Source organism: Hirundo rustica, chromosome 21 (genome assembly GCF_015227805.2).
Source record: "Hirundo rustica isolate bHirRus1 chromosome 21, bHirRus1.pri.v3, whole genome shotgun sequence".
Classification (NCBI taxonomy): domain Eukaryota; kingdom Metazoa; phylum Chordata; class Aves; order Passeriformes; family Hirundinidae; genus Hirundo; species Hirundo rustica.
In genome coordinates this window covers 980629-1008128 of record NC_053470.1, presented here as the reverse complement: position 1 = coordinate 1008128, position 27500 = coordinate 980629, and the positions used below count along the sequence as shown (strand labels likewise).

The 27500-nt window shown below is 50.7% G+C and overlaps 2 protein-coding genes across 9 annotated transcripts in view; both read left to right on the top strand.

Annotated features, from left to right (window-relative positions):
* ZNF185 (zinc finger protein 185 with LIM domain) overlaps nucleotides 1-5576 on the top strand; it is a 30403-nt gene extending 24827 nt beyond the window's left edge. For all 6 annotated transcript variants that reach the window (XM_040083783.1, XM_040083784.1, XM_040083782.1 and 3 more), the window contains 5 exons: nucleotides 1011-1079; nucleotides 2116-2196; nucleotides 2601-2703; nucleotides 3250-3348; nucleotides 4118-5576. In XM_040083783.1, coding sequence (XP_039939717.1) covers nucleotides 1011-1079; nucleotides 2116-2196; nucleotides 2601-2703; nucleotides 3250-3348 — 352 coding nt within the window. In that variant the 3' untranslated portion in view covers nucleotides 4118-5576. The remainder of the gene's footprint in view (nucleotides 1-1010; nucleotides 1080-2115; nucleotides 2197-2600; nucleotides 2704-3249; nucleotides 3349-4117) is intronic.
* Nucleotides 5577-7198: 1622 nt separating this feature from the next.
* On the top strand, nucleotides 7199-27059 carry LOC120761964 (SLAIN motif-containing protein-like). Of its 3 annotated transcripts, XM_040083787.1 has the most exons (10): nucleotides 7211-7316; nucleotides 9405-9532; nucleotides 9819-10519; nucleotides 18557-18690; nucleotides 20698-20847; nucleotides 23122-23262; nucleotides 23802-24119; nucleotides 24917-25054; nucleotides 25135-25444; nucleotides 26054-27059. In XM_040083787.1, exons 2-10 carry the CDS (start codon nucleotides 9482-9484, stop codon nucleotides 26109-26111), a joined length of 2001 nt encoding a protein of 666 aa, XP_039939721.1. In that variant the 5' UTR covers nucleotides 7211-7316; nucleotides 9405-9481; the 3' UTR covers nucleotides 26112-27059. The 3 variants fall into 3 exon arrangements, with proteins under 3 accessions (XP_039939722.1, XP_039939721.1, XP_039939723.1); XM_040083788.1 differs by lacking the exon at nucleotides 9405-9532 and having other exon boundaries at nucleotides 7199-7316; XM_040083789.1 differs by lacking the exon at nucleotides 20698-20847.
* The last annotated feature ends 441 nt before the right edge of the window (nucleotides 27060-27500 follow it).

The following is a 27500-nucleotide window of genomic DNA, read 5'->3' as shown; positions in this document are numbered from 1 at the left end:
CTGGAGAAAAGGAGGCTCGGGGGAACCTTGTGGCTCTGCACAACTCCTGACAGGAGGGGACAGCCGGGGGGATCGGGCTCTGCTCCCAGGGACAGGGACAGGAGGAGAGGGAACGGCCTCAGCCTGGGCCAGGGGAAGTAGAGGTTGGTGGTGGAAGTGCTCAGGAAACATGTGGCTGTGACACTTGGGAACACAGTTTGTTGGTGACCATGGCGGTGGCACTAATTGATGGTTGGATTTGATGATGTTAAAGGTCTTTTTCAACATTAATGATTCAGTGATTCCGTGATGTAGGAAGAGCCCGTGCTCAGTTTAAGGAAAAAAAAAAAAAAAACAAAAGAGTTTCTTTCCTTAGCCATGACAGGGCTTAGTGTAAGAAGGGAGGATTAATCCCAGCTTTTAGGCAGCAGTGGAAATGCACCACAGAAAAAGGCTGATTAATTCCTGTCAGGGCTGCAGGCTGAGGGTGGGGGACACAGGGCTCCCCTCGGCCTGCACGGAGCTGCACCAGCGTGGCGCATGGAATTCTGGAGCTGGGACTGGGAAAAGGCAGGAATGTGCCTTTTCATCCCCAACCAAACAGCAGCAGTTTACACACTGGCTGAAAACACCGGAGGTGTTCCAGAGGCAGAACAGCCCCTGGAAGCAGCACGGTGCCACGGGGCTCGGCGGTGACGGGGGAGCTGGGAGCCCTCTCCGTGCCCATTGTGTGCCTAATCCTGACGGGAGCTGGGAAAGACTTATCCCTCAAACCCATAACTGGATGAAAGGGTTACATTATCCATCCCATTCTTTCCAATTAACTCGATTTGTTTTGGCGGGGTAATTAGAGGAGTTGTTATTTAGCACCAACGCTAAATAACAATATGCAGGATTTATTCCAGAACAACAGCATCCCGCTCCGAGCCTCTCCCGCACGCGTTCCACGTCCAGGGGCGCACACAGTCCCTGCCCGGCTCTCCCGAGCCCCAGCCGCTCTTTTCTCATGCAAATGCTTCCCGTTTTCCCAGGAGAGGGATCCTCTTTGTCAAGGAGTACGTGAACACCGGCGGCTTTGCAGCGTCGCCGCGCTACGGCAGGTACGGAGCGTCGGGGACACCCTGTCACACTGCCAGGTGTCACACCCGTGTGTCACACACCCGTGTCACACCCGGCGCTGGGCTCTGCCACCCCACGCATCCCACCAGGATGGAGCAGCTGGAGCTGAGCAGCCCCGGGGGGTTGTTGAGAGGGCAGGTTCTGCTCTGCGGGGTCCTGCCCTCTCCTCCCGCTGCGGTGGTGACAGCAGGACCCGCGTCCCGCTGCTCCCAGGGGACAGGGAAGCTCCTCCTGCAGGGCTTGGTCTCTGAGGTGGATGAGAACACCACACTGCGAGTTTGGCGCTGGGAGGCTTCACCACACACCTGGAATGAGTGAGGAGAATGTGGAGGGTGAGGGCTCTCACTGGGAAAAACATCATTATATGACTTTTTAAAAGTTAAACGGCTCCATTTTCAAGCTTAAATCTTCAGTCCTTTGTGTTCTGCTCAAGTGAAGCTGCTCCAGACTGGCCCCAGCGTGACAAGAGCAGAATTTGGCCCCATGTACATCATCCTCACAGTGATGTGGCACCAGCTCACACCAGTGTGATGCTCCCTGCAGGCATTCTCCTCCCTCAGCACTGCGCTGGCACCCCTGGGGAGCTGATTACACTCTGTAAATCTCCAGCCTGTCCCAGAGCTCAGCAAAGCTGCTGTCAGCAGCCAAAGATAAGCCAAATATCCAGGAAACTCAGGGAAGAGAGGGAATGAATGGATGAGGGATGAAACCAGGGATGTGCTCCTGGGCTTTTCCTGCATAATAGTGCAGGATTTGGAGTTTTAGCAGTGAAAAGCTGCTATTTGTAGGGGCTAGATGTAAATATGAGGTGAGGCCAGGGGAGTCTTGCCTGGAGAGTCCTCTCTTGGGGTACTTAAAAGTTCCTCTTTGTGTCCTGGGAAGGCATTTTGAGGACCTTCTCCCCAAGGAACAGGTAGCCAGGATATTCCAGACGGTTGGATTATGATTCCATCTGAGATTCTCTTCCCACGTATCACTGCCGAGTGCTGATATTTCCCTCCCTCCTTCCTTCCACAGTGGCAGCCTTGTGGATTTGAGTGACCTGGAGAGAAGCAGCTACCGCCACCACAGTTACCTGTCCAGTGCTCCCCTGCACAGGTAGGACAGGGCAGGGCTGCCTTGGAGGGGCTCATCAAATTCTCAATCAGAAATCATTTTAAGGGTTTGCTTTTTGAGGACATGGGGGTGTGTTTGGTGGAACAGCAGCACAACAAATGGAAATACAGTGCCCACGGCAGGGGGTGGAACTGGATGAGCTTTAAGGTCCCTTCCAACCCAAACCATTGCATGATTCCACAGCTGTAGGATTCGGAGATCTGTCCTGCCCCACTGCTGTGGTCTCTGCACCCCATGGACAGCACAGTCCCCCTGTTCTGTCACTCACACAGCCACACGTGTGGGAGCAGGTTGCTCATGGGACAGCAGTGCTGATGGCTGGGATAAACCCCTGGCACCAGTGCCCGGACTGGAAGCAAAGGAATCCACTGCCCTGTTCTTCCCAGGTCCAGTGAGCCCCTGTGCACCTACTGCAGCCGGGAGATCCGAGACTGCCCCAAGATCATCATAGAGCACCTGAACATCTACTGCCACGAGTACTGCTTCAGGGTAAGCCCCACTGCCTGTGCTGCTGAGAATGGCAGGGCTGGGAGCAGGGATCCTCCTGCAAATTCCATCCCCGGGCTTTCAGAGGGATATCCATGGGGTGTGCCAAATCCTTACCTCACACTGGGACAAAAGCAGTCAGGCCAGTCATGGGTGTTCCCAGAAGGTTTTCAGGTCCTTGAGCAAATGTTAGGACAAGGAGGACTCTTTATTATTGGCAGCACCCTCAGAACACCCTCATGTCCTTGCCCCACTGTCCTTGGGGCAGTCTTGCTGCTTTGTGGTCTTCGTGCTCTAGTGGAGGTGGCTGAATCCTCAGACCCTGCAGGGTTTCCAAGGAAAGCATGTGGGGAGGGTGGGAGGAGGACGGATGGGCAGTGTGGGAGGAAGAGGCCTGCAGGGACATTTGGCTGTTATAGGAAAGTGCAGCCTCAAAGGTTGCATCCTCCCCCCTCAATAAAATGATGCAGAGACCTCTGCCCCCTCCCTTCTCCCGTCCCCACGCGGGATTTTGGTCATTGTCCAACCTCCTTGTTTTCCCTTTGGCAGTGTGGAATTTGCCACAAAGCGATGGGAGAGCTCCTGGACAAAATATTCATCCACCGGGACATTGTCCACTGTGACAAGTGCTACGAGAAGCTCTTCTAGGTGTGTTTCCAGGGCCTCTTTCCCGGGGGGATGGCTGGGTGAGAGCTCAGAGGCATTCAGCCCTCACATTTCCGGGGTGACCAGGCAGGGATCTTCCCGGGGTGCTCGGTGGGAAGCAGTGACCTTGTTGCAGCATTAGCTGGTCACTCACTCACGCGGTCCCGGGGGTGTTGGTTGGAGCCAGAATCTCAGTGACAAACAGGCTGTGGTGGCTTCCCGAGGGTGGCATGCAGAGGCTGGCTTGAGTGGTGGCAGAAATGTCCCTCAGAGGTGGAGATCCCTCACGGGAGGCAGTTAAAGGCTGCTCGCTGTGTCCTGGGCTGACCCCGTGCAGGGACTGCGGGCGGCTCCGAGCTGCGACATTCCCCTGACAGGGATGCAGCTCCTCGGCGGCAGCGGCAGCTACTCCTTTACCTAAAGAACCTTTGAGGTGAAAACCTGTGGGAAGAGTAGAGTTGTACACTCCAACAGCTCGACAGGAGCGGGTTGGACACGGTTTGGTTCTGTCTGGTTATCTGGAAGGAGCAGGAGGTGCCATGGCAGCGACCAGAGCGGCCGTGCTGGGGCTGGGAGACCTCGTGTGCTCCCGCTGCCTCCTGGCACGCAGGGGAGGAGGAGCAGGAGCAGGGAACGGGGCTCCTGCCTCGCTGCTCCCCGTACCTGGTAATGGGATGTGACTGGTGACACACCACGCTCCCGGCTCCACCGACCTCCGACGCCGCATTCCCGGTGGGATCAGCCCGTGCTCAGCCGCTCTTTGTGCTTGCAGGGCCCTGCGGAGCTGGGAGCGCTGGCTGAGATTGCAGAATTCCTGCTCTCGCTTCCCTCGAGTTCTTCTCCCTCCCGCTGCCCCGCAGCCGTGGCTGAGTTCAGCACCTGCTGGTTGATGCTGTGACCTGCACCAGACAAGTGTGACGGGAACGAGATAAGGCAGCATTCTCCGCGAAGATAACACTTTCCAGAGGTGCTGAGCCCCTCAGCCTGGCTTTAGCTGCATGAAGCTTCCGAGTGCTCCGGGAGCTGGCAGCCAGGCACAGCTCCTCACGTTTATCCCAGCTAATTGCCGCGAACCTCTCCTGATGATATTTGCATTTCTTTCCCTTGTGCAGCCAGGCTGTGTCAGCTGGCACACAGGCACTGGGAGCCTTAAACGCTAAATTTGGATTCTTGGGAGGGTTTGAATTTAGTCCTTAGCGAAAGCCTACTTCTGCTTCTTTCACCCCCAAATTCAGCCTAGAAATAGCTTCTGCCTGATTTCCACTTGCTCTCCCCAGGATTCCAGGAGCACTTGCAAACTCTATTCTAATGGCGTGTCAGCTTTAATTCCCCTTCCTGCCTCTTCCCTGAGGATGCTGCAGCAGCACTTGTGGCCGCTGCCTGTTCGGGGAGATAACAGTGTCCTTCCCCTGGTGTTTAACTCGGGCTCTGAGGGCAGGTGTCTCGTGCCAGAGCAGGGGCACCTCAATTCCCTCTCCCGACAAAGAGCTCTGCTCAGCTGAAATCCCAGCTTCCCCCCTCACCAGGGCTTTGCCCAGACCTCTCATTGCTGTAGATTATTCACAGCCCAAACGCTCACTAACATTGAACTTCCAGCAGATGCTGCACTCAGTAAAATCAGAATCGTGTCATTTTAGCCCTTAAACTCAGAGCTGAGAGGTTGGGAATGCTGAATACTGAAACCTGAAAGTCAGGGGTCGTAAAAGTGTCCAGACTTACTGTTTCCTCATGGGAATCATTAGGAATCATAGAACCATAGAACCCTAGAATGCTTTGGGTTGGAAGGGGTTAAAGTTCACCTATTTTAAAGTTCATGGGCACGGACACCTTCCACGAGCTCAGGTTGTTCCAAGCTCCGTCCAGCCTGGCCTTGGACACTTCCAGGAATCCAGAGGCAGCCACAGCTTCTCTGGGCAACCAGGGCTTCCCCATCCTCACAGCCGAGAATTGATGAAAACCAAGATTCTCCTAAAATCTTGTCATTACCTGGGGAAAAGGAACCCTGATCCACCACGTGATGTTTTTGCTTGTGTTTGAGAGCAGCTGAGGGAGCTGGGAAAGGGGCTCAGCCTGAGCAAAAGGAGGCTCAGGAGGGACCTTCTGGTTCCACACCATTCCCCTGACAGGAGGGTTTTTTTTCCCCCTTAACAACATGTATCACCCAAAAGGAACCTGCAGCTATTATAAAAGTGTTATGCTTTATAATTTCTATTGGCCTGAGCTTTGAAGAATTGCTGACCTACCCTCATGAATAAAAAACAAATGAATTATTCAAAGAGGTGAATCGTCCTGGTATTCGTGGAGAAGGGGTCACCTACCTGCACACACATTTTTCCTACATGATGGATGAGGTCATGCATTTTCTTTCACAAAAAGATCTTATTCCTCTTGGGATTCTGCTGCTTGTGGGGACAAATCTTGACCAGGTTATTTCACATGAAATCAAATAAATAAATATATATATAAAGGGTATGAAATGTGCTGGTGGTGACTGAGCAGAGGGGGAGACAAACCCAGCCTGGCTCTGCAGCTCCCGTGGTGGCAGAGGGAGTTCTGCTTTTGGAAATCCTTTTTTTCTGCACAGACCAAACCTTCCCAAAGCACCTGAAAATTACCAACAGAGTGACAAAATTAACATTAGCCCAGCTGACACCAGGACAGACCTTGGGCAGTGTCAGTGCTGGACGTGGTGTTCAGGCCAAATGGTACAAAAACTAGATTCTGCTCATAGCACATGGCCTTGGTGACTGCCAAACACCAACACTTCTTATCAGGAGGTGCCAGAGGCTGTGTGTGGGTCCAACATGCACACTTGGGAGGAGGATGTCAAAAGAATGGTGCTAGTTTTATTGTTGCCTGATAAAACTGTTCTGAGGAGACATCACACTCACCAAAGCTTTGGAAGATCCCAGCTAAGTTGTGTGTGTTTTTTTCTGGATCACATGCACAGGGAGAGACCCCTTCCCCCCTCACTCATGCCTTCCCTGCTCAGCCCTTTTCCCCTCATTTGCTCCTCTTCCTCTCTTCACTCCCCCTTTCCCTAACTTCCTCACTTTTTTCCCTCCTTCCCTTTCTTCCTCCTCACTCATTACCCTTCTGCCATCACTTACCCCTTTCCCTCTCACTCCCTTTTCCCCACTCACCTTTTTCCCCATTTAAACCCCTTCCCACCACTCCCCCCTTTTCCCCTCACTGATGCCCATTTCCTTCATTCATCCCTTTTCCTCCTCTCTCACCTCTTTCCCACCACCACTCTTTCATTTTCTCCTCATTCATCCCCTTTTTCCTCTTCTCACCCCTTTCCCCCTCACTTACCCCTTCTCCCTCACCTGCTCCATTTCCCTCTAATTCCCTCTTTCCTCCCTCACCCATTCCATTCCCCTCCTAACTCCCCTTTCCGCCTCGCTTACCCCCTTTCTGCCATCACTTACCCCTTTCCCTCCCACTCCCTTTTCCCCATTCGCCTTTTCCTCCTTTTAAACCTCTTCCCGCCACTCCCCCCTTTTCCCCTCACTGATCCCCATTTCCCTCATTCACCCCTCTCCCTCCGCACTCACGCCCGCACCCCCCTCGCTCACCTTCCCATCATCACTCCCCGATCTCCCCCTCATTCATCCCCTTTTTCCCCCCCTTCTCACGGCCATTCCACCTCACTTCCTTTACCCCCCGCTCGCCCCTTTTCCCCTCACTCGCCCCTTTTCCCCTCACTCGCCCCTTTTCCCCTCGCTCCCGTCTCCCCTCACGCGGGGCTGACCGCGCTTCCCTCCCCCGGCCGCCGCCGCCTGAGGCGGCCCCGCGCAGGCGCAGCGCCCCCATCGCCCGTTCCCCACACAGGGGCGGGGGCGGCGCCTCCCGCCGTTCGCGGGCCGGGCTGAGCCGCCGGAGAAAGGCGGCACCGGCTCCGACCGGGTGGGCGGCCGCCCTCCGACCGACCGCCATCCGCCTGTCCGGCCGCATTTCCATCCATCCAGGTACCGTCCGAGGGGGGGGGATGCCCGCCGCGCTCGGCTCTGCAGCGCTCGGTGCGGACCGGCCGCGCCCGTGCCCCCCGCGGGGGTCGCGTCCTCCGGTGCCGCACAGCGCGCACCCCCGTCACGGCCATCGGAGCCCTCCACAGACCCTCACCCCCCCGGCTCTCGGAGCTGCTCAGAGCCCCCACAGCCCCCCGGCCATCACAGCCCCCCGGCCTCTCGGAGCCCTCTCACAGCGCTCGTGGCCATCGCAGCCCCCTCACCGCTTCCCCTCCAGCTCTCACAGCCCCACGGCCATCACTGTCCCCCAAAACTCCCCCACGCAGCCCCATGGCCACCAGAGCCCCCCCCGTTCTCAGAGCTTCCCCAGAGCCTGCACCCCCCATAACCCCCACGGCCATCATTGCCCTTTAGACCCCCAACAACCCCATGGCCGCCCCCCAGCCCCTTCCCAGCCCCTCTCCCCACCCTTCCCAGCCCCTCCAGCTCTCGGAGCCTTCACAGCCCCGCCGGCTCCCAGAGCCCCCGTGGCCCTGGCAGCCCCCGGGGTGAGGGGACCGTTACCCTCCGTCAGACACCCGGATGTCTGCTCGGCAAACTCCGAATTATTGTCTCCGACCCGCTCGCGGCTGCCGCCTTTTTGCCTTCTTCTAAACGTGTTTTATTTCTTTTTCCCCTCCCCGTTACACAATGAAATTAACTTTCGCAGGTTTGTATCTCTTCCCCCGCATGTCTTTGCTGGGGTTTCTTTTTGGGGGGTTTTTTTTTTTGGTAGTTTTTAGACTTGGTGGTTGTGGAGGAAGACTGAATGCTTTTCAGCTGCTCTTCCCCATCAACGTGTGTTTTTTCCTCACGTGAGGTTTTTTCCAGCTCCTCACCTTTGGAAGGAAAGCAGTTTTTTTGGGTGACCCATCTCCTTAATTCTCTTCCTACTACTGTTTTGCTTGGACAGTGGAACTCCTAGAGCTCCCCAGTGGTGCATCCGCAGAGTTCCTGGGCTTTGGGATATCTCTGGAAACACCACGGTTCCCTTCCTCGGAGATCTCTTTGGAAATCACACCGTGCTGTTACCCGAGAGGATCGTGGGGGTTTGTAGGAGTGGAAATCCATGAGGAGCTTTTTGAAGCTGGCACATGGGTGGGCATGGGATTGCTTGGTAACTCCACAGTAAATTTCTTTTCCCCAAGGCAAAGTGCCTTCAGAAGTGCTGCTTACAGGGCACGGATTTGGAATATGGGTGGAAAGTGTGCTCTGCTCACTCACAGCTCTTCCCAAGGGCTGTTTGTATTTTTTATTAACTCAAGTGGAAGTTGAAAATCTACATCTTGCAGCTAGAGGACCAAAATAATAATAAAAATAAAAAAAATCAGGTAAAAAAACCCCAACAAAACAAAATGTATTTTTTAACAAATTTACCCAGCTCTTGCTGTTACAAATGCCTAAATAATAGAGATGCTGAGGTACCTATGGGGGTGTCCATAACCTTGCTTTGTGTGACACTGTGTTTTTGTGGTTTCCTTTCCCCACTGACACTTAAAAACGGGTGACATTTTCAGGCAGCAAAGGGAGGGGGAAGAACATCCACAGCCACAAAATGTCAGGGTTTGATTGCAGTTGTAACAAGTGCATCAATTTTTGAATTTTGAGTTGGTTGTGTTCATTTGCCCCCTCTTCTCTCAGTCTGTTTGCCCTCCTTTGCAAAACAGAGAGGATTTCTGACTTTTGACACATTTTACTGCTCCGTGGACCGTTAATTAAGGGATTTTTCAGTATTAGGGGTTTTCAGTGAAGAGTCAGAATGTGCCCAATGAAACTGAAAATTCACGTAAATCTAGTGGAGGGAAAAAGAAGTGTTCGCTCATGTTGTAAAACTAGTGTGAAATGCACTTTATGTTTTTTTTACTTAGTGGAATATGTAATCTTAAATTGAGATTTATTTTTTTTTCTGTTTGCACCTCTCTCTTTTGAGTTGTAACAGGAAAATATGTTATTTAAACTTATTTTCATGTACCACAGTAACTGCACTTCCTGTTGTTACTTTGGTATAAGGTGATACAGAAAGTTTTCCAATTTTTTCTGCCTTTCCAGGATAAACCTGGGAATGAACAAAGGATGTTTTCACCATTTTCTTGACGCTGTTGTTGTCTGACGTCAGCACCTTGTTAATGATGTTTCCTGACTTTGCTCCATCAGTGCTTTTCTCAAGAATTTTGTTGGTAAACAGATGGAAACTAAACTGTTGTGGGGGATTAAATCAGCTTCCTTTTACTAAACTCATTGATAGCAGAACAGGTGCACATCCTCACAGTGCAAAAAGCGGAATTCGTGGGCTTTGCAATGTTCAACCCTAAGTTCAGTCGTTCTTCTCGGATTTGGATGAAATTCAGACACCTTCCGCCCCAGTGTAATTAGCCGATGCTTATAAAAGCCAGAATTTTCCGTGTCTAATTCCATTTGCCCAGAAGCCTTGTGGCTCTTACCTGTGTCTCCCGTGCCTTGCAGAGGGCCCGGCTGTCCGGGAGGATGGTGGTGCCTGGGAATGCCCCGCTGATCCAGCAGGACCCCGCTCTGGAGCCGGCCCTGGGGAGAGACGCCGCGGAGCACTCGGCCATGGGCCCGGGCACCGAGCCCCCCGAGGACGTGGGCCCCGAGGTGCGCAAGCTGCGGGAGCTGGTCAGGAGGCTGGAGCTGGACAATCAGCACGCCAGGAGCAGGGGCAGCAGGACCCTGCTGGGGACAAACGTGCCGGGGGACATCCGTGCCGGCGTGGATAACCGCGAGCCCGGCCTCAACGGGACGGAGATCAACAACAGCATCAACGCCATCGCCGAGCAGCAGGAGTTCCAGCTGATGGCGGATCTGCGCAGCCAGCTGAGCAAAATGAGGCAGGAGGAAGGAGAGAACGACTTCAGAAGAGCCCTGGATGCCCCAGTGCAATACAGCTGCAACAGTGTCCCCGAGGAGGTGTCTCCCAACGGGGAGCAGAGCCACAGCAAAGGCAGGTGTCCCTCGCCTGTGGATACAAGTGACAGCTCCGGGCTCCTGGGCAGCCTGCTCATGGCAGGGATCCGTGCCCCGGCTGCAATCCATGAACAGAATCCCAGTGAAAATGGTGCGGATCTAGAGAGGCTTCCGAGTCACGCGGATCTGGATGAAGTCAAAGTGTTAGAACTGGAAAACTGCCCCGAAGAAGAGGATTGCTGGTAGGTATCCCCAGGCCCGGGGGAGAGGGATGTGCCGTGGATAGGTGAGCGATTCCTTTAAAGCTGTAAACCGATTTCTGTACAGGACTTGGATTTTAAGCAGCAAGAATGCAGCTCTCATAAGTGACTGTTCTTATTTTTAAGTCCATTGTGCCAGACCGTTATTTTTTAGAAAATAAGTTTACCTGTAAGTGCTGTTTTTCCCCCTTCCTTCCAGCCACTGCTGCTGCTTCCTTTCCCTCTAAGTTTAGTTATATATAGCACATGCAGATGAATGAATAATGGAGCTTTTAAATGTTGTACACAACCGTCAAATACCATATTTAAATGAGAATTTTGCCAGTAAGAATACCTAGACCATCTGGAATTTGTGGCTTTTGCTAGGATCCGAGGAGACAAACCATTCCCAGCTCCTGAAGGCTGTTTCTTTCCAGTTAAGCACCTCTTTTGTTCAGAGACATGAACTGAACCAGATCAATGATGTAATCCTTAGCTGACCCGACTCTCTGGGACTCTCCCCTCCACCACCAGCCTCGTTTAGGACTTGTTTTATAAATCAGCAGATTAACAACCTTTGGAAGGGCAAGGGAAATGTAAGGTTTAAGGCTGATTTCAGCTCCTGCCATAACTGGGGCTTGGGATTTTACCTGGAGTTGTTAGTTTGTAAGACTTGGGAGGAAAAGCCTCAGGGCTCTGCAAATGGGGTTTCAAATTTGTGCAGCCAGATAATTCTGGCAGCAAGGACAGGGCTGCTGAACGCAAACCAGATCTTCAGCTCCAAACATTCATTAGCTGTTAGAAGGGAAGGTAAAGTTTTGTTAATGGAATGGAGCTCAATGAGGTCGTGGCATCAGCTCCAGCCTGAATTTGAGGTTATATTTAAAACATGATAATTTTTTTTCTTTGCAAGTGTACTTTTAAAACACAAACACTAGTTCTGATTTGATCACTGAAACTCTTCAATATACCTAATCAGCATTTATAAATAAATAAGGGAATATATTTAACAAGTTGCATGTGGAAGACTGGCTTTATTATTTCCATGGTAATGGAAGCAACCAGGTTTATACTCACCTTTACAGAGCCTGTGACAGGGGAGAGTTTTCAAATTCTGTTGAGTCTCAGAAGCTGAGATTTACCCAGGCAGGGGATGCTGCCTAGTAAAATCAGGATTCTGTGCCCACGAGTTCTGTTCTTTGAGCTTTCCTTCAACTGGTGGCTGCTAGCGCCCTTCTTTCCCGGGTACCCTTCTCTCTGCACCTTGTAGGATCCTCCTTGGTTTGTTTCCTCTGGTTTCCAGCCAGATTTGGTTGGAACAGGGTAACCTGTGACAAAGAGGCCCCTGAGGAGCTGGCTAAGGGTGATGATCCAGAGCCCTTGTGCAAGTGCCGTTTCCATAAATTATCTTTGATTGTGCTGCATCACTTCCATCTGTTCCCTTTTCCTTTTGTCAAAACCTGCTGAAACAGGAAGCTGCTGTTAGTGGTGGCTTCTTGTTCTGGAGCTTGTTGTGAAAGTAGGGAATAAATCCTGTGTACAATCAATAGTGCCTGTGCTTACTGCCAAATATCCCAAACTGTCTGCATAAACACATCCCACATGCAGCCCCTGCAGGTGTTTGTGCTTTCCCACAGCAAGAACCAGAAAACTGCTTGGAGGGGAGGGAGGGTTTTCTGAAAACAAACAAAAAACCCCGACAAATGCCTCTTAATTCTCTGTGAATTTAGGATCAGCTCTAACAAGGTGGCTTTGCTGATGAGGGGAATTTAGTGCTGCCTGGATTGAGCAAACCCAAAGGGAATAGCTGAGTGTATTGTGTATTTGCAATCCTTTTTTAAAATGTTGTACATCCTTCTTCCCTGGAAGAAGGATGGAGTGGTCAGAGGGTTTCTTGCTGTTCTCTGCAGGTTCAGGTAGAGTCTCAACCCCTTCTCTATTTTGAAATGACTTCCTTTATTCAGCTGGAACCTGCAGAAGTTTCTGTGCAGCTCCCCTGGTTCAGGAGCTCTGAGGTTGTGTGTTTTGGAGCTGTGTTTGCAGTGACTGAGCTGTGTGAAACCCGAGGCAGTGCCCACTCCCAGCTGCTGTAACTCTGCCCTGGGCTGCCTGGCCTCTGACTGCTCCCTCAGCTCCCTTTCTCAAATAGCTGCTCAAAATTGTAAATATCCTGGAGACCAATCCCATGGAACTGGGCTCTGGCACTGAGGAGCTCAGTGATGCTCACTGGGACTCCAGCACAAGGGCAGCTCCTGAGCTGTTTTGGGAAGGCTTTTATCCAAATCCCCTCTTACCCAGGGAACAAACCAGATCCGCTGCTGATAGCATTGCATTGGTTGTGTTCCCCAGTGTTTGTCATTCTGGGGTTTTTTCATGGGCTGAGGAGAGGAAGGAATCCCTGGCACTCAGGTGAATCCCTGAGTTGCTCTCATTTCCAAAAGCCTCTCTCTTGACTGAAACTGGGTCGTGCTGTCTTCACCTCAGTGTGGTGTTGTCTCCTTGCCTGAATCCGTGCTCAGCACAGCAAGTGGGTGCCCTTGAATTGGTGTTTGTAGGCAGCAGGAGTGTGGTTTGCTCTCAGGATTAACAGTGTAGGAGTTTTTTGGTAATGGGATTTGTCAGCCTTAGCTCTGTGTCCAGCCACCTTCTATATTCATGATTAAGATTTTTAATTCAATGTATTGGAGGAAATCATTGCTGCTTGTACCATCAGAGATAGGAAGAGAAATTCTGGAGCAGTTCCACCAAGTGAGGATATGTTGCTGCACAAAATCCAGGAATTCTACCAGTGCAGCACCTTGTGCCTCTAACTTGGGGAGAACTTTACTTACAGACAGTCTCTGTGTAATCCATTTATACCCTTCACAGGCTGTATTGTACTTTCCCTGTGATCTCTCCTTGTGACAGGGTGCTGCTGACAAGATCTACGTGACTTAGAAACAGCAATTTGCAAGGTTTTGTTTTCTCAGTCATTTTATGAGGTGTTTTTACCCCTGTTGCATTAAATAATGCCCCAGTCTCTTCTCCAAACGTTTCCTGACTGGCTGGTTTGAGGAGAGCTGGCTGCAGGATGGCCAGGGGCTGGGCAAATCTGCCCTGCTGGCACAATCCCTGGGTGCAGGAGCTGCTGCAGAGCCCCAGTGCAGCTCCGTGGGGGTGTCAGCAGCAGCCCCGTCCGTGGCAGAGCTGAAAGCACCCTGCCTGGTGGTGACACGGCGGGAGAGCTCGGCCTGGGAGAGGGAATTGCTCCTGATGGCAGAGCCTGCGAGTGGCTGAGGCCTTGGGAGGCGCTCCAGGCATGGCTGCTGTTCCTTAGGTTTCTATAAAATGAGGGGTGGGCAGGGAAATCGCTCAGTGTCAGTGCCAGCGAGGTGGGGAACAGCCTGGTCCTGCTGCTGCAGGAGTGCTGCAGGTGCTGTGAGCACACAGCACCACTCTGGGCTCCATGGGCTGGTGGCTGGGTCAGGAGATTAATTTAACGTGAGCTTTAGAGCTGCTCTGACTTGGGGACTGATTTTTGGTGTTTTGTTCAGCAGGATTAGTCCCTAAATAGACATGAAAAAGTGTCTTTGCAGTGTCATTTTTCCTCTCCTTGAAATTTCTTAGGAACAGAGCTCAATTAGAGCTCAAACCTCTCTTTGGGCTAACAGCAGAATGTTTTTGTGTGGAGCGTTCTCCGCAGGATTTTTCCCATTTTTGCCCTTTATGTTTCTGTCATTTCAGAACCTGGATAATATTGTTTCACTGTGGCTTTCTACCCCAGTCTTGTCTGTGTTAGTATTTCTGTTCAGCAGGGGTGTTTAGATTTGAGATTAGCGTAGTATAACCAGAGTACTAAATCTGAAAATCAACTCTCTGAAGTCTGATGTATAAAGGAAAGGAAAATGGATGTATTACCTGTTTGAAATCCATGCTTTGGAGAGGAATTCAGCTGCCTTTTAGCACTTAAAGGAGGTGTATCTCATAAACATGAATTGTTGTAAACGCTTTCAGCTACTTGAGGTCTCCTTCTCCTTGCTCTGTTGTATATAACTCTGAGGTCTGAAAATCAGTGCAGTGTTTGCCATTTTTGGAGCTGCTGCAGACACTGGTGCCAAGTGCTTTGGAAGATGGATAATGACCCAAGCTGTGTCTTCAGAAATGGGCTTTGCTTTACGCTCAGTTTAATTTCCTAATGCACTGGTTCTAGAGCCTTCAGCAGCCTCAGTTCTGCTCTTGTGATTTATAGATTTCTGCTGCAAATACTCTGCATGAGCAGGATCTAAAATTCTCAGGCTTGCACTCTTAGAGCTGCTCTGATCTGTTATTCAGTTGTGAGGATGTTTTTTCTCGGTGCATTGTGCAAGTTGAAAAAAGTGTTTCCTGCGTTCTTGGGGTTTGGGTTTTTTAAAAGCAGGAGTTTCAAAATCCAACAATACTGGCCATTAACTCCTGTAAATCCTTCTGTGACATTGATTCCATCAGGGAAATAGTGTCTCTGGAATATTCCTTGGTTTTAGTGCACTGGATTATGTCAGAATAAAGTGCAGAGAGTATCACAAATTTATTTGTGAATGGCTGCAACTTAATGGAAGAAAAATCCTTGCGGTACTGGGCCCTTAGCAGAGATGTTTGTCACAAAATGCTCTGTTTTACAGGGTAAACACAAACATTTGTAAGCAGAAACTAAAGATAGTTCATTATTGAAGGGTTTCCTCTCAGAAGCTGAAGAAAATCGCATTCGTATTTAATAATTCATACAACAAACCCCAAATACATCAAACTGGGAATATTTGCCCAAATGTTTACTTTGTGCATTTTGTATTAGGCCTTGTAAGTATCTGAATAACCGATTTTAATTTGCAATTTGACAAAAGAAAACATTCAGAGACATTTAGAGAGAACACCCAGACTGCTGAGCTGGAGGAACAAACTGCAGGGTGAGGCTTGTTCCTGAGCAGGGCTTTGTTCAGCTCTGCCTGACTCTGGGGTGGCTCCTGCTTTTCCAGTGCTTCTGGGATTCAGTTAACCTGGCAAATCAAACAGCCTCGGAGGCTGAAAGTACCAGAAGGAAAAATGGAGTGGTTTCAAACAAAGCCAAGAGTTTTTAGCTTTTCACACCCCCTTTTTTTCTGAGGTAAGGCTGTTTTAGCTCCCTGGATGTGAGGCTGGGTTAAGTCAGCCTCTGGTGGGTGCCACTGGTCACTGGACTTTCCTGAGTGTATGAAAAGGTGGCTTCTGGCTCTTAATATGTTCAGAGAAATATTCACATTGACATAATTGGGGAGTTGGTGTTTTCAGTTTAGTGCTGTGCCAGCACCTTTGGAGAAGTCAGGGTGCTGAGCCCTTCCCAAAGCTCCTGCAGGAGGAAAATGGGAACCCTGGTGCTGTGAAATCGAGCCAGAATTCCTTCATTTTCAGTAAGTTGCCTGTCAGTGCTCTGAAGGATTGAGCTGTGTACACTTAATTGAGTTTGGGGAAATTGTGAGAGCTTCTCTTGCCAATGGACTTAGCAGCAGAAAAAAATCTGAGTCCTCTGGCAGAGTCCAGAGGACTCCACAGCTCTGCTCCTTGTGGGAATGGCTCTGCCAAGCAGACAAGGGGTGCCATCCTCAGCTGGGATGGTCCAGGGTGGAAACAGGATGAGGAGCATGGAAAAAGCTGAGCAGAGCAACTGCTGGAGCAGGGCAGGATTCCCTCCCTTAACCTGGAATATGTGCAGAGCAGCCTGACCTGCCCTGAGGAGGCTGTTGGCCTCTTTCTTGTGTGATGGTTTTACTGCTCCTTTTGTGGTCTGAAGTGTAGAATAAATCCAGGGAGAGGGAGCACTTCGTTTCCTGGGTTTGATTGGATGTGAGTGCTTGTAATGCTCATTTATCCATGCAGAAACAAAGCAAGATTTGCTGGGGGCTCTGCCCTGAGAGTACCTTTGGAGAGTCAGGAATATTTGCTTTCATTCCTCAGCATTTATTTTGTCAATAACAAATTAGCCTATGGATTTTTTTTTATTTGCACGTGGATTTGTGTGGGGAGAAAGCTTCTGTGTGCGTTGTGACTAAAGAGGCTGAGTCTATTCCCTGAAAAAGATGGTTCTGGCCAGAGGCAGGGCTGGGAAGTCAGGAGTGGTGTGTCAGGAGGCAGAAAATAGGGAATGATGTCCTTCTCCAGGTAACAAACAGTATTTTGGGAGATGCTCCATCTCATAGCCCCCAAGTCTGGGGAGTGTTGCTTTCTGCATTCCGTGTTAATCCCTGCCTGGAGCCAGGACAAGAGCCAGGGCAGTAGGTCAGGCAGACCTGTACAACATTTTAAATATCCCAGCTGTTTGTGTTCCATCTTGGCCAGGTATTGGTGTTACAAGCCAGGACACCTGGCAGCTGAGGGTTCCCACAGCGTTTCTGTGTATTTTAAACCTAGGTTTTCAGGAATGAGTGGGATAATGCCTGACATTCCTGCTGATTTACATCAGTTTTGTTGTGGAAATCGGTATTTTATGGGTTGGACTTGAGCTGGCTGTGAGAGAAGGAGTAACTGGAGCAGAAGAGCTCCTTGCTGCAGGAGTGGCAAAAGTTGGGAGGGAGAGGACGAGGCATCTGAAGCACAGGCAGACATCCCTTGAAATCTTGACTCCCCCCTCGTGGTCACTTTATGCTTAAATGCTGGATTTTGGCCTGATGAGGGTGAAATCCTCTGGATCCATCAGTGAGGCCAGCTTTGGGAACACCATAAACGCTCAGGTGTGGCTGTAGGTGGTTTGCTGGTGACAGGAGGGCTCTTTGTCACCTGGGAGCAGTTCCTGAGGTGAAGGAGCGCTGGTGGGAAAGCAACAGTTGCGTGATTGCTTGCACGGAGGAGCTCCCGTCTGGCCCAGGAGCTCCTGCAGCTGCTGCTGGAGATTTTCTGGTGCAGAGGGAGCAGCTGAAGGCTGTGCCAGCAGCTCATCAGAGCCTCAGGAGAGGGGAAACCTGAGAGTCAAACCCGATGTCCACAAATCACAGAACCCCAGAAGGATTTGGGCTGGGAGCAAGCTTAAAGACCATCAGGTTCCAGATCTAGTTGAGGTCTCACTGCCTTCTGCACCAGGGTGTTCTCCAAGTGATGTGCCAGAATTAAAAACAATTTCACTTTTGGATGTACAAAGGACTGATTTTTCTTTCACCTTACAAGTTTTGAATGTGTTGCTGAACAGCAAAAACATTAGAAAACAGGGAACTGCTTTTTGCTTTTAGAAATACAAATGTGGGGTGTGTAAATAAAATACTCGAATTGCTTTATAGCAAAGGCTCTTCCAGCTTTGACCTTTCCTCAGAGGAATGTTCTGCTTTGGAAATCTGGTGAGGATGCTGCTTTACACCCAATCCCTTGTAAATAATCCTGGAGTTTAAGATGATTAAATCTGCCTATCCATAAGGCTAATCCTGGGTGTCCATGCAAAGCACTGGAGGTGTCAGAGATGTGGCAGACACTTAGGCTGGAGCAGAATTTATCTGATATTTCAGGGAAGATAAGGCACAGCCATGCTTGCTGCCTGTCTGGGAATGTCAGAATCCTCCAGTAAAGGGATTTATCCCTAGAATCTGGTAGTGCACCTTTGGGTGTCTCAGAGCTGCTGTGAGGACGCCGCTGTGCCTGCAGTGCTGAACAGGTGGAACACCGAGAGGGTTTTATACAAAAACTACAACTCCTGGAAGGAGACCGCCCTGCAGCTCGAGTTAGGAGCACCTCACACCCTCACTGTCTCTGAGGGTGGGGTTTTTGGAAGAGGGGAGCGCAGGGAGAGGCAGGTGACTATTCCAACAACTTCATTTCCAGCAGTGTTGCAGCAGCCCAGGCTGGGACCTTACCTTGCAGAGCCAGTGGGTTTCTCTGTGAACCCATTGAATATTCATGTTGTGGCAGCAAATTTTATTTCTTAGTCATAGTACACGATTTAAGCTTGAATTTTTTTAATTTGGGTAACTGTTGGTTCCTGATAGCTACGCTCTAGCAAATGCCACTTTGGTAGGTGTATGCTTTGAATTAACTAGCATTTCTTCCTGTCTCCTTTGAATCCTTGCAAAGGCTCTATGTGTCTCCAAGGAAATCCATGGATGAGAAAACAGCCTCTCCTCTGAAATGGTGCCGGCAGGTGCTGGACAATCCCAGCCCCGAGATTGAGGCTGCCTGCAGAACCCTCATCAACAGGCTGGACCAAGGTAGGGCAGCTGCAGCCTCTGCTGCTCTGGGGTCCCTTGCAAATCTCATTCCAAGCAGGAAAATCGAGCTTAGTGTTGTCAGGCTCTTGATTTTTAAGTTTTGTTAATATTTAAACGTTTTTAAATGTAAGAAACGTGTAGGGGAACAAATGTCCCGGGGAGCAGGAAGAGAACCATGGAGAACTGTTCTTGCAGCTTCTTTCTGGAGAAGAACTCCTGGTGCTGAGTGTTCCTAGTGGTGATTATTCCTCCTCTGGATATCCTACTGGATCTTCCCAGCTGCTCTTACCTGGGTGAAAAAGTTGTCTGCTGCTCAAAGCTTACAACAGCAAAGAATTAAACTTGAAGATACGGTGTCACTTGGAAACCAGGTTTTTCCTCCAGTTTATCATCCCCCAAAAGCACCTCCTGGTGGCTCTGGGCTGTGTAAATCCTGAGGGGAAATCCCTGGTTTCATCTGCCTGAAGTGAAAACCTGGAATGTTGTGTGCAGTAGGGACATCTCTGATCACAGGCAGTCTTCTGAGGCTTTGCTTTTCCACATGGGCTTTCAGTGGTGGGAGAGCTCTCAGAACAGATGCAGTTCACAGGACGAAAATGAGTTTATTCTGCTCCTACCTCTGTCCAGCATCACTGCAGTGCTCCTGGGACAGGTCCTGCCTGTGTCAGTTCAAATGGCCCCCAGGTTTGTGTAAAATGGGCTGGACACGGAGGGGTTGGAAAGGAATTAGTAACTCTTTTTTAGCTTCTCTAGATTCGCTCTCATCCAGCTCTCCTGATCAGGACTTGCTGCAGGTTTATTGCAGGGATGTGCTGCAGTCTCCTCTGTCCAGCTGAACTCAGGAGCCTCCAGACACAAAAGCTGTGTTTGAGAAGGTGACACTTCTGAGAGAGTCGGTGTTTGGAAGCTCAGGGATATCCCTGAGCTGCTGGAGTCCAACCCCAGCTGGATCCCCACGCTGGTGTCTGAGGGTTTGTGGTGCCTGCGTTTGTCTCCATGGGAATGCAAGAATTCTGATTTCAGTTGAAGCAGCAATTTGAGCCCTGTGGTTTGGAGTCTGAGGTCACTGCTTTGGGGGTTGGTCTTGGTTTTTTAGTTTTCATTCTAGCAGTGTTTGGCACTGCTTGAGATCTCAGGCTTCTGTTGAGTTTAACCTTGGCATTCCTGATTGGAGATAACTGAATAGACCTTGAGAACAAACTTCGTTTGCTTTCATAAATCATCTGTGCTTGGAAATTTGAATGAAATCAATTTGATTACCTCTTTTCTCTCTGAAATGTATCAGGCTTCAGTTGTACTTAGTCTGACCTGGTAGTATTTGTGGGAGAAATAAAAAAAAGAAAATACGGTGAATCTTCATTATTTTCTCAGCTGATATTCTCAGAGTCGGGAGAACTGAGTTCTCTGGGCAGTTCAGCAGCCCCTTGAGTATCTCCAGATCATGGTGTGAGTAATTTCCTCAGTGTTGTAGCTGCTCATTTCCACCTCCAGTAAGGATGGGAGCGCTTGGTTTTGCCACCTGCCTGTTTTGGTTTGTTTATGAGCATGTGAATGTGTGAGCTGAAGAAATTTAATTCAGAGAGTTGGTTTTGGACTGGATTGGCATTGTTTCTGTGGTCTAATACTGTCTTTGTTCCAAATTCAAAATAACACATGTGTAACATAAGGTTCAGTGAGTTCTCTAAAATGAAGGGTGTAGAAGCGGCAGATATTGATGGAAATTGTCATCTGGGAAGCCCAGTACTGGAACTTTGTGAAATGTATGGCTTCTTTAAAGCCAAGATTGTCAGGAGTTACTCTTGGAATTCTTCAGAAGGGACAAAACCAGTTAAAGGACACAAGATGGGGACTGGGCACTGCTGTGCTCCCTGCAGTGTGGCACTGGTCCCACCAAGTACCTCTGCTGCAGAATTTAATCCTGTTTGATACTTCTGTATCCTGTTCTTGCTCTCTGTTTTCCGAAATAACTTGCTAACCTTTGTGGCTTTTTTGTATTTTTCCTTCTAGCCAGTAGATGGAAAAACCTGTATTGCAGCCCCCTGGCATCTCCCAGCGCACATAACCTGAATTCCGAGGCAGGCTCCTGTAGCAATGCACTAAACTCTCCTGGGCACCTCAAATCGACTAACAAAGCACTACTAACCTGTGGCAGCTCAGGTATGGCACGGCACTGCAGCACTGGGCTCTTTAAAATGCAAGGAGGGTTAGGGATTGGCACAGGGAAAAGTCCTCATGGGCCACTCATGGTGTTTTCCCCTTTTCGTTTGCTCCCTTCCTCACCCAGGTTTCATTTGTGTGGGAGAAAACCTCCTTGCATTCTAAATGTCCTGTAGTTATTTCTTGGTTTGGGTTTCTCTGTTTCCCTCTCATATATGTATATTTATAAATTGTACTAATTTTAAGTGGCTTAAAATAGAAAACAGCTGTTGGGGCAAAAATATATTGCTCTTGAATAATGCTGTAGACTGTAGATGTGATCTTTATAAAGTTACTTGGATTCCGTTTTCTGGGGAAGGTTTCTCTTGGGAATATTGATGAAATGCAGGGAACAGAAAGCTGCCAGGTTCTCCAGGGTAAAGCCTTCGATTGCCTAAGTGGGAAACTAAAAATAATCAAAAGTTTTCCTTCAGCCTTGACTGTGTGTGGAGGAAGATTCCCTACCTCAGAGGCAGCTCAGCCACAGCTCTTGTTACGGCCTGATAATGAAGCTCCTCCAAAATGCTTTGGCCTGCAGCCTCCCTGTGCCGGAGGAGCCAGGAACACCCTTCCAGGAGCTCCTTTTGTTATCCTTGGTGCAGTTCCTGCTGTTCCTAGCACAAAGGCTTTGCCTCTTGGCTCTGTTATCAAAGGACTCTTCTTTGTTTGCTTGTTTTGTGTGGAAATTGCTAAACCCTACTTTGCATGTTTCAAAACACAAAGCATGTTTAACAGTCACTGCCTCTGAACTTGATGTTGAATGAACTTTTTTCCCCTCTAAAAAAAGAAAAAGGGCTGCCCGTGGCTGTTTTCACAGGTGCAGGTTTGCTTTTGAGGTCTGACTTTCTTCTATAAATAGAAATTAACACTTAATCTCTGCTTTGCAAACAAAAGGATGCACGTAGGACTGGGGATTTTTGCCAGCTGAGCTGTGCAGAGAGACATCTCTAAGGCAATTTCTTGTTTTTCATAGGAGGTTGGGGGGCAATCCAAGTGTCTGAGCGCCTTTTCACCCAGAAACAGCTCCTGATGAGCAAAACCAAAGTGTCTCTGGCTCCTGGAAGGTTCACTGTGCAGGTGTGCTGGGTGGAGGGGCAGGGCCAGGACAGGCTCTGTCCTTTCAGAGCACGATGAGTCCGCTTCATCTCAGGTGCCTCTTCCATGTGGCTTGTGCAGGTGCTAACACGAGTTTAAGGTTTCTTGTCGACCTGACCGACACAAATCTTACTTTGTTTCCGAGGAAAAACAATTTTCCTACCCTTCAAATGGAAAATGTTGAACAGTGACTTCCCTTGAAAACCAAACCAACCCCTTTGACAAAACCCAGACGTGGTTACTGTTTGAGCACCATCATCAGCTCAGCTTTACTGATGGAAGGAGGAGCAGTTTTTTCCCCCCTCCTTGGCTATTTTTAACTAGACCTACAATTTGAAATGCAGCAGCCAAACTAAACAAAGTTGGATTGGGAGTTCTGCCTTTTCGAGAGCTGGTCTCAAGGTCCAGCTGGATTTTTAATCAGTATTGAAGGTGCTGTTAATTAAAGCAGGAAACCTGTGGTTGTTTATTACACCACATCCTACAGGTGCAAGCCCTGCTCAGGATGGATTTATTTCAACTCTTACAGTCTTTTCCTGACACCAGGAGGAAAGAAATGGGATTTTATTGTGGAATATCTTGATTTGGAGTGTGTATCTGTGCAGCATACACCCAGATCAACCTTTAAGGTACAGCCACGCTTCTGTCACTGTATTTTTTAAGCATTCTGAAGCTCACAGTTTTCCTGCCGTGTTCTGAGAAGATTTGAAGGCAGGGCACCTGGACACTCAACAGTGATGGTAAAATAAACCATTTCCCAGCAAAACCGAGCAGCCCTTTCAAACTGTGATCAAACCCAGCCAGGCAGGGAAAAGCAGCAGATTCCCAACATTATTTCTTCAACCAGCTTGGAAGAGAAGTAACTGCTGACATGGAAAGCACAGGCGTGAAGTTCAGGTGTAAAATGGATTTCTTACATGGGCACTGACCAAGCTGCTTCCTGCCAGTCAGCTTCACATTCCTTGTTTGAAAAGCACCTGAAAGCTGCAGGTTAAAAGCTGAGCGTTGGAGTTTGTAAATTCTCATTTCTCCCAGCTGGACCTGAAGATCCCAGGTGCACTGCTGAATTCGTGGGATAGATCCCTGCTGCTCCTGGTGGGTCTGTGAGTGTCTGACTGGGTTTGTGTCCCTCTCCCCCAGGGTACCTGAGCATGCACTCGGCCCTGAGCTCCCAGTCCTCGGTGGACAGCGAGCTGAGCACCTCGGACGACTCCATCTCCATGGGCTACAAACTGCAGGACCTCACTGATGTCCAGGTCATGGCACGGCTGCAGGAAGAGAGTAAGTTCTGTTTGTTTGTGTGTGTTTGTTTGTTTGGGGGAGGTATTATTTGGTTTTGTTTTGTTGGGGTTTTTTTTTTAAGTTGTTTATATATTGTCGGGCAGCAAAACTCCAATAAAGGCCTAGGCTGGTGGGGAGCTGTAAATATCCCAGGTGCCACCAGGCAGGTGCATTTTCATGGGAGGCAGGCTTTAAATCTTTTGTTTCCACCTTTGAAATGCTGGCGGGTGCAGAAGGAATTAAAGATTTAACCTGTAAATGAGACTCCCATACCTGTAAATGAGCCTCCTGTACCTATTGGAGCTTGATGGCGATGTCCAGTCTCAGGTGGGACTGGGGAGCACTGCAGGTCCCCCGAATGTTAATTGTGCTGTAATTAACCAGTGCTGATGCAGGCGGTGCTGTTCCAGCTGATGGATTCCAGGGAGGACAGGTGTTAACCTGACTCCTTCCAGCGTGAAACAAATCACTGCCAAAGCGTTGCTTTGGGCTGTGGGCTGTGTTGGAATTGGCGCTGCCCGTGTCCCCCGTGTCCCCAGGCCTGCGGCAGGACTGCGCCTCCAGCTCCGCCTCCGTGTCCCGGCGCAGCTCCAGCGCCTCCCTGCACTCGCTGCGCCGCGGCACCTACAGCGACCAGGAATTCGACACCTACAGCCTGGAGGACGAGGACGACTGCGACTGCTCGCTGTCCTTGCGCAGCGCCCACCGCTACTCCCCGTCGCCGCTGAGCTCCCCGCGCTGCCAGTCGCCCTCCTCGGGCGCGGAGCTGGGCAGGGCCGCGGCGTCGCGCCTGCGAGCCCCGCGCAGGGCGGTGCAGAGCCCCATGCAGGAGCGCCTCAAGTACGCCAACAGCGAAGGTGAGGGGCGGGCTGAGCCGGGGAACGGGGGGCTGGCACGCACGGATCGCCCTGCAGGGCTCCGGGCTGGGGGCAGAGCGCCTGGAGGGCTGCTGGGCAGGAAGGGAGCTGGCGGTGCTGGGTGTGAGCCGGCGTGTGCCCAGCAGGGAAAGGGACACGGGCTGGATGGAGAATAGGATGACCACAGGACCAGGGCAGGGATTGTCCCTTCTGCTGGCCACACCTCACGTGCTGTGTCCAGTTTTGAGCCCCTCGCTACTGCATGGAGGGGCTGGAGTGTGGCCAGAGAAGGGAAGGGGGCTGGAGCACCAGGAATGGCTGAGGGAGCTCCAGTTGTTCAGTCTGAGAAGTGCAGGCTCAGGGGAGACCTTACTGCTCTCTACAACTCCAGCAGGAGGGTGCAGCTACTTGGGGGTTGGTCTCTCCTGCCATGTCCCAAGTGAAAGGACAAGAGGAAGTGGCTCAAGTTGCACCAGGTGAGGTCCAGGTTAGGTGTTAGAAACTATTGTTTCCCTACAGAAGTGGTCAGGCCTCAGAATGAGTTGCCCAGGGAGGCGGTGGAGTCACCATCTCTGGATGTGGCACTTTGGGGGTGTGGCTTAGGGGTGATCCCGGTGGTGCTGCGTTGATGGGATGATCTTGAAGGTCTCTTCCAAGCTCCATATCCTGTGATTTCAAAACCACTGCTGTTTACTGGAAGCTAAGAACTAGGTACAGGCTGCTCCGCTTTTAAGCGGCTGGGTTTTTCCAGAGAGCCTGAAACCAGCAGCCGGGGCTGAGGCTGTGTTTGCTTTCAGAGGAGCTGAGGCACAGCATGCCCAACCTGGCCCGCGGCAGCCTGCGCACGCTCGAGGCCGTGCGGAGCAGCCGCAGCCTGGAGTCCGACCTGCAGGTGCCCAGCAGCCGCATCCCAAGGACTCAGCAGCGGTCAGCAGGTCAGTGCCGCACCTTCCGCGCACCTCCATCCCCTCCTGTCCTTAGCCAGCCCTCAGAGGCGCTCTTGTGTCCCCTGCAGGTCTGACTCCCAGCAAGCTCAGGTACTCCTCGGGGGCCGCGCAGTCCCCGCTCACGGCGCGCCAGCCCGGGAAGGCGGCCCCGGGAGCCAACCCCCTGCTGCCCGGCCGGCAGGTGGGGAAGCCCTGCAGCTACACGGCTCCCGTCCCCCCGGTTCGCAAGCCGCAGCTCCACGCGAGCTCTCCCAGCAGCAGTTGCACTTCCAGAGGCACCGCCATGGTCACTGTGGCCAAAGCCGCTGCCCTGAAGGCACGGCCGGCTGTGGGAGGGGTGGCCGTGCCCAAGGGAAAGGCAACGCCGCCGTCCAGGAGGTGAGCGGGGCTTCGAGCCTCTTCGGCATTGTAGTGGCTTCATGCAGCAGGGTGAAAGCAGAGCAGGGGGAGTGCTGTCCCAAGGCTTAAATTGCTTGTTCTTGTTGCTGGTTCTTTAATAGCTTATGCTACGATTCAGACTTTCATGACTGAGGGAAATTAAATCGGTTCAGACTTGTCATTAGGATGTGACTGATAGCAGACTAATAGCAACCAGTGCTTGTTGATCTTTAATGTCCCATTGGAGCTGTACATTGAAATGTATCTACTTACTTTAAAAACATGGAAATGGGAATTTTTAATCTCCTAGTATATATCAATACTCTGATTATTTTTCATGTGTTCAGTTATGTTTGCATGGAAGACTATTTCTCTTGGACTCAGTCACGGGCTGAAGTCACAACGGTGTTAATTTGGCAGATATCAGTGCTTAAGCATCCAGTAGCAACCACTGAATTTCCTTAAAGTACCTCAGCTGGGTGTTGCTGGTGCTCAGGGTGTGACAGCAGCACTTCACCCCTGGCAGAGAGATGTTGGTAACCCAAACCTGTCTCCACTCCGGGGCTTTTCCTGGAGCTGTCCCTGACGTGTTGTTTTGTTCCCCCCCAGGTACCTCCAGGCAGCGCAGGCCCCCGAGGACGACTCCTGGAAGGATGGGTGCTACTGACACCCCAGAGCACCTCCGTGGAGCAGATCCCAGCTGGCTGGGCGTGACCTCACTGGGAAGGGCCCCGAGCCCCTGTCCCTGCTGTACATATCCCTCATTCCTGTGCTCTCCACACCACCCACCTCCCTCTGCTCTGCCGGGAGCCGGGACACACAGCTCCCACCCTTCACGGAAACCCGAGTCTTCCCAGGAAGACTGGAAAAGCCTTATTTCATCCACACCCCAGCTGCAGCCCTGGGAAAGGTCTGGCCACCATCCCCTCCCCGGGGTGCTGCAGGGCTGGGGTGTCCTCTCTGTGCCAGAAGCAGCTCTGAGCTGGTGCTGTGGCAGAGCTCATGGGGAGTAGAACTAGTGACATAGGTGTTAGATTTGAGACTTTTTAAGCCCAACCTGATGTACTCTAATATTTGTCTGGAATTCAACTGGGTTTGGTTTTTTGGTTTTTTTTTTGGTTTTTTTACTTCTGTATAGAATGTATTTCTGCTACTTTTTATTGTTTGGTCTAGAGTTGCAGCAGGTTTTTATAACTGTAGAACACTCTGAGCTGTTGTATCCAGGTGTCAGCACAGGTCACAAGGAGCAGTACACAATATTTGTGTGGGGTGTGAAGAGGCAGGGACAGGGATGCCACTTAAAAACTGCTGGGCACCAGCACCTTCTTACCTCAGCTGAGCAAGTTCAACACCAAGAGTAAACTTTTTAAAAATCACCTTCCCTCACAGCTTTGTCTTGAAGTGTTGGAGCTCTCAGCTGCTTCCCAACTGCCCTGACTTTTGTAGAAGTTTTCTACTCTCTCTTAAGGATTCTGTTCCAGTGTCCTTTTCTTCAGCAAGTGCTGGATGCTACAAATACAGTCTTAGTCCAGGAAATATGCACTGATAGCAATGTTCTCCCTGCCATCAATGTGACTTTGATAGTGTAGTTTAATAAAATGTTATGGTGCTGAAATAGATCTGCTTTATTCCAACAGCGAGTTTTGTGCCACGAACAAGGCTTCTCCTGACACAAAAGAACTCTGCAAGGATACACAGGGCTCCAGTAACGTCTGGTAGGCTGCAAGGAGTGAGATTTACCTTTAATTCCTCAGAGATCAGGAGGATAAGGTGGGTGATAGCAAATCAAAAACCCACAGGGCTCAGTGTGTGCTGTTTCTGAAACATCCTCACGTGGCCGGAGCAGAACCCAAGGCAGGAAGCAGCACAGGGGAAGTTCCTGCACTGCAGAGATCGCTTGTGAGCCAGGCAAAGAGGAAGAGACAGTTGTGCTGTGAGGGGCCCGGGGGTGTTCTGTGCCACCACCCAGCCCCTCCCAGGCCAGGGCTGCCACCAGCAGCACTCACAGGGCAGAGAAGGGGCCCGGGAGCATCAGCTGGAGCTGCTGCTGTCCCTG